Consider the following 10,599-nt stretch of genomic DNA (forward strand, 5'->3'; position numbering starts at 1 on the left):
GCGGGGCTGTGACCTAGGACCCAGTGGGCAGGAGGTAGAGGTGGGGGTGGGGCACTGCTGTTGACTGCTCTGGGCCGGGGCTGCCCAGTGTTCCCTAGCCATGGGAGAGGAGGGGAGAGGAGTGGGCTGTGATGCGCGTGTCCCGCAGATCCTGCAGATGGTGCTGTTTGGGCTGTGTACGCTTATCGATGGAGTGCGCATGTTCCTGCTGACCCGGCAGAGAAGCATCTCCTGGCTACTGCCCCTGAAGGATTTCATCTTCTCCGTGCTGGTCTTTCCCATTGGCCTGGTAGGTAGTTGCTCGGCCCAGCTGGGGCCCGCTCCAGTAACTTGGGGAAGAACCAGCCAGCAAAAGTGGCCCTGGTGAAGGCCACGATGCCTGCGGCACCACTTTGCTGGGTCAGACCCCAGGAGAGGGGTCTGGCTGGCCCCATCGCAAGCGCTGCTGCCCCTTTGCTCTTTGGGCGTTGCAGAAAGTGGCTGGTAACTGCCAGTCGTCCCTGAGCTTCATGGGGTCTTTGGTACATTGGGCCTTGATGTATTTGAGGGGTTAGATCCAGACAGGAGCCTCAGGTGGAAGTTTGCATCTAAACTTAAAGATCCAGGAAACTGCTGCCCATTTTGCCTCATCTAAGTTCTTGTTGTGAAACTTCCCTCAAAGATGTGGGTTTTCTGGAAAATTTTGAATTGGAAAAGTTTCTGGGAAATTTCTCAATGCCCTAAATAGAGCGTGATCTGCTTTAGCATGTTTATTTGACTTATATTTAGTAAACACAGCTAAAAAAGTAGCCCATGTTAATTTTATGTCTGAATAGCCACAAGTATTTGAACTGAAATAGTTGATTAGGAAAAAAATACAGCACACTTTACGTGGTTTAAATGTTATATTCAAACAAATTCAAAGCTTTATGCGGAAATAAATTATTTTTATTGGAGTACTTGTAAAAATGTAAAGACAATACACAATAGCAAGTACTTCCCTTACATTGTTTATTTACATTTAAGAAAAAAACGAGGGCACTGAAAACTGTTGACACGCTAATTTAGCACACCCAGAGAACTGTGCATGATATGCCATGCTTTGGTTTTGTTTTGACCTGCACAGCCGATTAGGTGAATTCATAACTTGATTTTTGGTTTGGATTATTATGTGAGTGTATTTATCCTCCTGTTTACAAATCAATAAAACATGTATATACTCTCTCACACACTTCCTAGGGATAATCACCTGAGAAACATTAATTACAACTTTGAAACTGCCAAGCTTGCCTAATGTTGAATTGGCATCCATTCATTGTTACTAATGAATTTTATGAAACAATGAAGTTTTAGAAATAGAAAATTTCCCACGGAAAAATTAAGAACTGGAAAATTTTCCGCCCCACATCTCTGACTGCCCTGGATATCAAAACTTAGGCTTCTGTGTATATACTGAAGCACCCTGGTCATCAAACAGTCCCGACATGAGCAGGAGCAGCATCTCAACTCTGCCTAAGCCTCCAGAGACATGATCCAGTCGTCAAGGCATGGACAAGCAGGGTGACTGTGGCCACTTGGATTAAAACCAGTAGTGTTGCTGGTGCTATCCACCTTGTATATCCAACTTGCAGACACATTCTCCAAGGTGGGTAGGGGCTAGGGATCTAGGCCCTTCCCAGCATGCAGGGGTTTAAACCCGTGGCTGCAGTTTCCTAGGAGATGCCTTAATGTCCTACAGACTGTGGGGTGGGCACCTGCCTCTTGAAGCTCGGCCAGCATGAGGCTAAGAGTGCAGGAACCATTGGGCCAGAAAGGGGGCAAACAAAGGAGTGCAACTCTGTTACCTCATTGTTAGGGTAGCTGGATACACATGGGATGGCACCTGGGATCTAGTTCCTGTTCCCTGGATTATTTCATTTTGTATCTGATAGCTGCAAAATAATGCCCATGCAGTGGGTTTTTACTTAACTGAATTTCCTTTGTCCACAAGGCCTGCTATTTTCTTGCATCTTGTAGAAAATGAAGATTTGGAGAAATACCTACATTTTAGAAAATACAGTTTACAAAGAGCTTATATATTTAATGAAGCTTGGGATAACATGCTGCTGTAGCTTCTGTACTTGTCTCATCTGCCAGTCTTTGGGCTTATGTTTTAAACTGTTATTTAATTGCACTGTATTTTTATATCCCAAACAGACCTTCTGTGCTCTGAGTTCACACCAGCAAGTAACTTAATTTTTCTTTATTGTTTCATGTTCATGTCTTTCACTCTCATAAATGCTAATCAAAACAAAGCCCAAATTGCCCACCTCCATCCTGCACTCAATTATACCATGCACAAAATTCCTATTGACCTTAGTGGGAGCCAGCTTGATGAAGATTTGAAGATTATTCACTAGTTCTCCAGTGAAATGATGATGTCCTCTGAATCTGATTTTTAAAAAGTATAGTTCTAATGCCCACTTTTTCTTTTTAAAATAGTCTACCTCCAAATAGACCATTTTGAAAAATATAAAACATTGGGTGCTAATAATTATCTATGTCAGTGGTTTTCCATGTTCATCTGGCCCTGTCTGTCGGTTGACCCCACATTTTCAGGTTTAGTTTTAGGAAGAAAAATGCTTTTTCTCTGATGAAATTCTTGAACTGCTGTTGCCCTTACAGACTCCCACAGGAGAATCAAGTAGCCAAGAAAAGGACCCAAATGGCTTAATGTAGTAAAAGTACTAAAATAAAAACTGCACTGAAAAAAATTGTTGGTATTTTTATTGCATGCACAAATACCTTCTGAATGCAGAAGTCAAGATCACAGAGGCCTGATTATAGGTTGGCTGGCTCTGCATAAAAGTTAAATGTGGGTTTTGTGCCTTTCTCAGAGGGGAAAGGGTAGATATAAAGTCAAAACAATACAGTACTCTTGATTTACATGGAATTGTTTTTTTAGTTTGTAGCCATAACATTTTGGACCCTCTATGCATATGACAGAGAACTTGTATACCCAAAAGAGTTGGATGAGGTTAATCCATCTTGGCTTAATCATACCATGGTAAGTATATTAATTATTTTCTCTTAGGATCATTGGGTTTATCCTTAGGTATATATGTGTAGTACTGTTATGCTTAAACGTGAAAAAGTAACTTGGTAAGTTAGTGGATAAATATTTTCTTTTATGTTGTATTCAGGACTGTATTACTTGTAGACGCAAGGATCATGAGAAACTGCTGGCCATGTGAATATTCTGTAACTATCATCACTATAACTTATGGAGATTCATGAATGTAATAATGGAAAAAGTTATGGAGACAAGGCTTTTTGTGCCTTAGTTCCATATCTGAATGCTGTCTTGTTCACTGAATATTGTCCATCTTGTGCCATGGACCTTAGCAAGTGTGGATCCAGTCACTGTTACCCAGAATCAACAGTGGGCATCTTAACTTTGCTGAAAAAATCCATTTGCTTTTTATTTCATCTTTATGTTGCCTTTGATTTCTGGAGAGTTAGTTGGCTACACCTTTTACAAAGTAGAGTATATTGATGAAGCGTGGAATATGTCACAAATAAGTATTTCAAAGTCTTCTCTAACTAGTGAAATATTTTTTGCTCTTTTCAAGTTTTCACCAACTGTGTATCTGTGCTGTCTCACACTCGCATAATTTTATAGGATATCTGTTGTTTTAATTTGCTATTTCTAGATCAAACTGTTGTATTTGGATTTAATTTTCAGCATACCACGATATTGCCACTACTACTTATAGAACTGGTTAGCTGTCCACATAAGTATCCACATAAATTGAAGGGAATAATAGGACTCAGCATCTTTGGTTCTTCATACCTCACTTGGTAGGTAGTCATTATTTTTCAGAAATATAGTTTAAATTCCAAAATAATTCCTTATTCTTTTTGCTCTGTTACTCCTTCAACCCTTTACATTAGCTGTATTGTTTTTTAAAAAGCGCAAAGAAAAAAATGAGTCTGTTACCCTCTATATGACTTGTTACATTTATTGCGTCTTTTTTAACTCTGAACTCTTATTCTGAGTCTTTGTACTGCAATATAATATACAAATAGACAAAGATAAAAACGCTTGCTGCCTTTGTATTTCTTTAGTTACAAGTGGGTTCTGCTGCCCGCACCTTTGGTTTATGTCCACCCTCAGCTCCAAACGCCTGCTTGATTCTTGAGAGGGAGCTGCTGCAGGGCACTCTTTTGGCACACCTTGTACTGACTCTTATTATTTGGCCTTTTGAAGAGTGCTCTATCTGCTCACTTCCACATCAGAGACAGTTTGAACTATTCAATTTATCCATTGTTTGATTGCCTTTTTTTAGCAAAACATCTAAATCGGGGGCGGGCAATTATTTTGAGCAGAGGGCTGCTTACTGAGTTTTGTCAAGCCATCGAGGGGCGCATGACAGGCAGCCAGGGGCAGATTAATATTAATTTTCTAAATTTTTTAGGGGCCCTGTGGGCCAGATGCAGTGTCCTGGCAGGCTGCATTTTGCCCACCCCTGATCTAAATACATTGTTTATTCGGTGTGGTAGGAATCATTCAAAAGATATTTCACAAAATTAAGGTTGCAGCGTCTGAGTATATAAAATGAAATGTTTCATGAAATGTGTGTTTTTTCAGTGTAAGGTCACAGAAGGATAAACAGTATGCAGGAGAGAGTGGTTGAGTTCAGTGGGACAGTGAAAGATGGCAGACTAGTGAAAAGATTACAGTGCAGGAAAGCCAATAAAATTTTAAAAGCCTATTTTAAGCCTATTTATTAGTTATAAGGGATGAATATATTAAGATGGCATCTGGGTCTTTTCATTTGTTTTGAGTACATTTGATTTTAAAATTGTACAGATTTCCCTCGAATTTGTGTAAGCCCTGGGCAAAAAGTTCTTTAAAATTTCCTCTAAATTTCCCATAGTTCATTTCATGAACAGTGAACTAAAACACTAATTTTTCACGTGGTAATGGCATGCGCTATAGACAAACCGGTGATCTTAAGGGATTTTTTTTTCCATGTTATTTAAAAGTTCAGGTCCATTTGAAAATAGAGGCACACACCTGAACCGTATCTAGTCAAAATGTCACAAGTTTGGAAAATGACTAATCAGGGATCTTCAATCCAAATATTTACACCCTCCAGCATGAACTTTCAGAATAGCCTGTGTTGCCCAGAAGCCTAGGTAAATTGATAGACCTTGTGGATTTGCTCTGAATATTAACAGTTGAGTTGCTTTGGTTTAAAGGACTGCATTCTAAAGGTGAGGTCCCCTGAAAAAATGTCCTGCCACCAGCTCCCTCTTTCCTTAAGGAGACCTCTACTCAAACTTCTGCACTAAATATGGTAATAAAGCCAGAGAAGTGGCCTCTTAAAGACATAGATCCCAAACCAGTTTAGATATTAAAGCTCATAGTCAACACTGCTCTAAATTTTCTCTGGAAAGCAAGAGGCAGCTCATTCTGATCCTAGAGTACTATATCTTTGTTGGCTGCAACATTCTGCTTTTGCTTCAGTTTCTAGTTGCTTAAGGATGTAGCTCCAGGTGGAATGCACCGCAGTAGTCTAATATTTAAAGAACAGATATTAGAGTAGAAAAATCACAGTCAAAAGATATCATTGGAATACTTAGACTGAAGATAGAAAAATGTTTTCTCAGGGACTGCTGCAGTATAATTACAGCATTTGATAATACACCTTAACATAACACTCCATATATTTATTTCATGTGTTATTGCCTGAATTTTTGCAACATGAAAAAGCTGAGAACTAAACAATAACTATAATGCCATATTCAGCAGGATTCATTACTTTCTATCAGAGTATTCTTTCTACAGTAATGGCCTGCATAGAGGCCTACAAGCTCTCCTGCGTTTCCTTGCCAGTACTGCTTCCGCTGCTGCGTACCTGACAGAACAGGGAAGGTCAATTCCCAAACCTCTGTTTGAATAACATGGGGATATACAGAAGGACGGACTTTTTTGTGTAGACACTTTGTAGCATTCTCCTGCTTGTGGGACTTTCAGTTCTTTTTGGCATCATGGCTGTGATGGAAATAAGGACTCACTCAGGGATGATGTACAGAGAGTGCAGAGCTAAAAACTGGAAAAATTCATTCTTTGCCTCAGTAGCAATGTTTAATTAACTGCACCAGTAAGACCCTTTGGCAGCTTGGTGAATGAGCCTTTTGTGATACTACATTGTTTTATAAGGCCTGTAAATTGCAGTATTTTGAAGTGTTGGTGGGGGGGTTATTTTTACATCTAAGAAAATAGACAAACACTTGTAACATTTCTGTAACTGTTTATTTTTAAACTCATTTGGTCTTACTGTAGGTGGGTAATCAGTTCTCTCAGCCATGCAATTTATAAAAACAATGCGTTTGTTATCCCTTTTGCTATCCAGCATTCACATTGCACTAACAGCTTGAGTTTCTCCCTCCTGTTGCCTAGGCTCCTCACATTAGTGTATAAACGCTTCAGTTGCTTCTCGTTTACCACACTCATGTCTCCTAGTCCAGAGGTTCCCAACCCCTAGGCTGTAGCCCAATACCAGGCCGTGAAGGGTTGGCTGCTGATCCGCAGCAAGCCGGTCACTTCCAGTCCACAGTCTGCCTGCCCGCTGTCTAAAAAGGTTGGGAACCACTGTCCTAGTTGCATCAGACACAGTCCTTTGTCCAAGTCTGCCTGCCAAACTCTGTCCCCGCAAACTTAGTACTTTGTTGCTCCTTGCTGTCTATCTGTCCTATGCTCTGCCAGTCCTTCATGTATTCCCAGTTACCTGATTTTTGTATAGCTGTATATTAAAACTGGGGGGGGGAGAGGCTGTGTCACACTTTCCAACTTTCTTTTTCTGTTTTTAGCTTAAATCTATTGTTTTCATGTATCAGCCTGGATCGTGGAGGTGCCCCAGGGATGTAGGAGGAGGCCATGTGTTGAGAAGAGTCCTCATAACTTGAATGCCTCCAAGTGAGTGAACATCCAGAACGTTCCAGTCATTCGTCCTTGGACTGTTTTGTCTTCTTTCTTCCACCTGAACCTAAGCATGCCCTAGTTTGATGTAATCATCTGTGATCTGCTCCAGCAGGAATTTGGTGGCATCAAAATCAATGGGTTTTTCTGCATTACCATCAGAATGCTTTTCAGACCAATCCATATCTCATATCCTTGCGCTCGGCAGATATCACACCTCCCAGTTCTCTGGATTTACTCTCTTCATAGGACTTGGTTGTTTTTTTTCTTTATTTATTAATGGTTTCCCTATCCAGAGTCCCCAGGTCACAGAGCTACTTTTCTTGGCATTTTCTTTCAGTTCTCTCTACAGATCAGCCTTCCTTCTCTCTCTCATCTTCTGCTTATTGTTCTTATTACTCCTCACACTCCGGTGTCCTTTGTTCCTTCCTCTCTTCTTACAACACTAGATGCCTTTTCTTGTCCACCCATCTTTTGTTTGTCCTCTGCATTCTCAAATATGGCAGATCTAGTATTTAGCTCTCCCTCCCACGCTAGTTGGATTCTTCCTCTAGCTTTTCCTCAGTCACATGCTTCCATGTGACTGAGTCACAGTCTTGTCTCTAGAAATCTGCTCTCCAGTCAACCAGAGTACCTGGATGTCTGCAAACTGATACCCATGTAGTATCTTCTCCCCACCATAATGTCTCTATTCCTCTGGTGCTTGGATCTTCTCTTTCACATGTGTAAGTCTCATGGCAGGCAAGTGAGGCATCTGTATTAAAAAAAACAACAAAAACAAAATGGGGCATTACATCTTCTATTAAATGGCAATGATTTCCAGTGTAGTAGTTGTTATTTCAGAACATTGCATTGTTTACATGACAAGGCAGTATGCACTCTTAAGTGTTGATACATGTGAAAAGAAAACCACAAGCAAACATACTTGGTCATACTGTAAAATTCACTGTGTGGCACCTGTTGTAACTGGCATGGCTTATTACGTGTCTAAACTCATTCAAGTGAAAAAGTATAAGTTTATGCAACTGCTACTCATAATACATACAGTGAAGGGATCACAGCAGCAGAATCTATAATGACCTATTTAAATAGGCTCCATTTTTTAACATTAGCAGTGAATTCATGCAGTTGGTGCCACTGTAGCATTTAGAGGGTTCAGTTGGTTACCTGTGAGAGAACATGACAGTTGCTGTCACCGTTTTCAGGAATTTGTTCTAGGTAAACTTCTGAAAATGTAGGAGATTCAGCTGGCATTGCAGGAGACAGGGAAAGGTCAAAACTTTGGCACTAGCCACACAGTTCTGGGTAATGTCATGTGAATGCTTCCATTAATTTTACCCATCAATGTTTCATGCAAACGTTGATCAAGGATAATGTGCTTCTGCATCCACTTATCTCTCGTTTCCAACATTGTTTGTCACTTTGCATATTGCCTTGGTAGCCATAATCAGTTATCTTTACCTGTATGTAAAAAAGATAAATCTCCTTAAAAAAATTCTATAATAAACTCCCATTTTCTAAACATGTTATCTGTGGCTGCTGGATAATTTGAAATAATTATTACTGTTAATAAAAGATGATACAACTCTCATGAGACTTCCGTCAAAGATCTCAAAACACTCCGCAAGCACTAGTCTTCTTCCATTCCACTAACGGAGTCCTGGACCATAAATAGGACCCTTAGGTGCTACAATAATGCTAAGAATAAAAATAATCCTAACAATTACCATAACCAAAAACAAATCCAAGTAACACTTTTTATTATCTGCAGATTTGTAATAGTTTTTAAAAATGTTTGTTTGAAAAGAACTAATTTGCCTAATGCTCTTCCTTTTTAAGTGCAGAATTAAACTTGAGATTTTCCTCATATCTTTAGAAATAAAAGTAGCTTTGTAATTGTAAGAAAAATGTGTTCTGTTTATATCTAGTTATGTTTTTAATTCTGTTTTGTTTATTTTAGGATAATATGGGTAAATCACACCTCAGGGATTTGGGTATACCCAATTTTAGAAGTGCTAGGCAGAGCTGGAAAGGCACTGCTTTTTTTCACTTGCTACTTAGAAATGGTAGGCTTCTACTTCCTTGGGGAGAAGCTAACAAAGTTGTTATGGGGTAAGTAACGCAAGTTTTTTCATGGTTACTAGTTTATAAAGCGGGGAAAGGGGCAGAACGCCACCAGCAGTGAAAACATGCAGCAATGACATGTTTTGACCTTTTCCTCACCTGTTTAGTCAGCATAGAGCTTCTTCATCTGTATCTGTAAACATAAATTCCTTTAATGATTGAACTTGAAGCATAATAACTTTGTAAGGAAGTACTGGCTGTTGCAAGAGATTTTTCACAGGTTAGATGAAATCATGTGGGTGTCAAAAGTGCAAATGAGTGCAGTAGCCTCAGTTTGGGTAACGTGGAACCATCTGATAACTTGGCACAGACCTCCAGGACTAGAAATCTGAGACCAGTGAGTCCCAGAACCAGTACCACAAGCCAAGAGTGAAATGTCCACTCTAGTTCATTTGTTCTTCTTTTTCAGGTGAGACTTACAAACATAAGAAGTAAGCATAGAGAGATGCTGGAAAACAGAAGGTCATACAGTGCAAATTTATTTATGAATGTACTGCATTTTAATCAAGATAAAATATTTATATCATCTGACACTTTTGAAACATGTTTTTTCAGCTTCAGTATTCAATGCAGTAAAAACTTGTATACAGAAAACAAGCAATCTGTAAGGAGAAGCTGGGAGGCAGGGCAGCAATTTGGTACTGGGATATTAAATCTTCTAACCAACTCCCACTTTATTATATAGAAGATTGGTTTTACATAAATATAGCCATGTATCTGTGTGTGTGTACAGAAGTGTGCACATTGGGCCACAAGTATATGGTTCTGGCTAGCCTTAGCCTTTCAGTCTGAAAAATGCTAACATTTTCCCCGTGCACCAGGCTGAAGGACTTATTTGGACAACTAGTGACATAGGACCTATGTTTAATCAAGCATTAATACCCTTATAAATAAAACTGCAACACATTTCATCTAAAAACTGAAGTAACTATTCAGCTGCTTACAAAATGTGGAGTTGTCATAACACTGCACTAAGTATGCAAGGCATATTTAATCATCAGGTCCTAAGCAAAGTCTTTTTGCTTCTTGCACTTAGAAATATCATCCAAACTGTAAAGGCAAGGTTCCAAGCGAATTCCCCAAAAACAAGGCCTGGAATTGTTTCTGTTTTGTTGAACATTTTATACAATCAAGGAATGAGGTCTGCATCCCACTGAGGATGCTTAGGGCACAGTGGCTCTTTTTTTTTTTTTTTACAGGAAAAAGGGAAAAAAAAGTGATGCAACTTCTAATGTTTATTTTGATACCTAGTGGGAGTCTCTGATCTGTAGACGAAGCAAGTGTAAAGATCTCCAGCAGTAAAGATAAGGGTCTGTCAGATACTCAGCTGTCAACAGTAGTAGTAGTTCTGGACAAATAAATTAGCAGGTAAATTAAAAAGCTACAAGTTACCAGACTGAGGAGTTAGAAACCAAACATTTTAAAGGTGAAAGACAGTTTGAGAGGAGCAAATATTGCAGTTTTGGGGGGGGGTTTTAAAGGCGCTGGGTTAACATCTGGAAAATTACAATCCATTAAAACAGGGGTTG

At 39.5% G+C, this 10,599-nt stretch overlaps 1 protein-coding gene and 1 long non-coding RNA gene across 3 annotated transcripts in view; one reads left to right on the plus strand and one right to left on the minus strand.

Moving 5' to 3' along the window:
- The window catches only part of LOC109292629 (androgen-induced gene 1 protein-like), a 10,874-nt gene extending 615 nt beyond the window's left edge, over window positions 1–10,259 (plus strand). Inside the window, exons 2-6 of the mRNA XM_019510169.1 lie at window positions 149–289; window positions 2,924–3,025; window positions 3,704–3,819; window positions 8,907–9,058; window positions 9,480–10,259. Of these exons, the coding sequence (XP_019365714.1) occupies window positions 149–289; window positions 2,924–3,025; window positions 3,704–3,819; window positions 8,907–9,058; window positions 9,480–9,505 (537 nt within the window). The 3' untranslated portion in view covers window positions 9,506–10,259. The remainder of the gene's footprint in view (window positions 1–148; window positions 290–2,923; window positions 3,026–3,703; window positions 3,820–8,906; window positions 9,059–9,479) is intronic.
- Window positions 7,233–8,301, minus strand: LOC109292630. Of its 2 annotated transcripts, none has more exons than XR_002096156.1 (2): window positions 8,285–8,301; window positions 7,233–7,700 (listed from the first exon to the last, which is right to left on the minus strand). It is a non-coding gene; the product is annotated as an uncharacterized LOC109292630 (long non-coding RNA). The 2 variants fall into 2 exon arrangements; XR_002096155.1 differs by lacking the exon at window positions 8,285–8,301 and adding an exon at window positions 8,114–8,278.
- Window positions 10,260–10,599: the final 340 nt, after the last annotated feature.

Source organism: Gavialis gangeticus, unplaced genomic scaffold, assembly GCF_001723915.1.
Source record: "Gavialis gangeticus isolate Ggan-Ray unplaced genomic scaffold, GavGan_comp1, whole genome shotgun sequence".
In the NCBI taxonomy this organism is placed as follows: domain Eukaryota; kingdom Metazoa; phylum Chordata; order Crocodylia; family Gavialidae; genus Gavialis; species Gavialis gangeticus.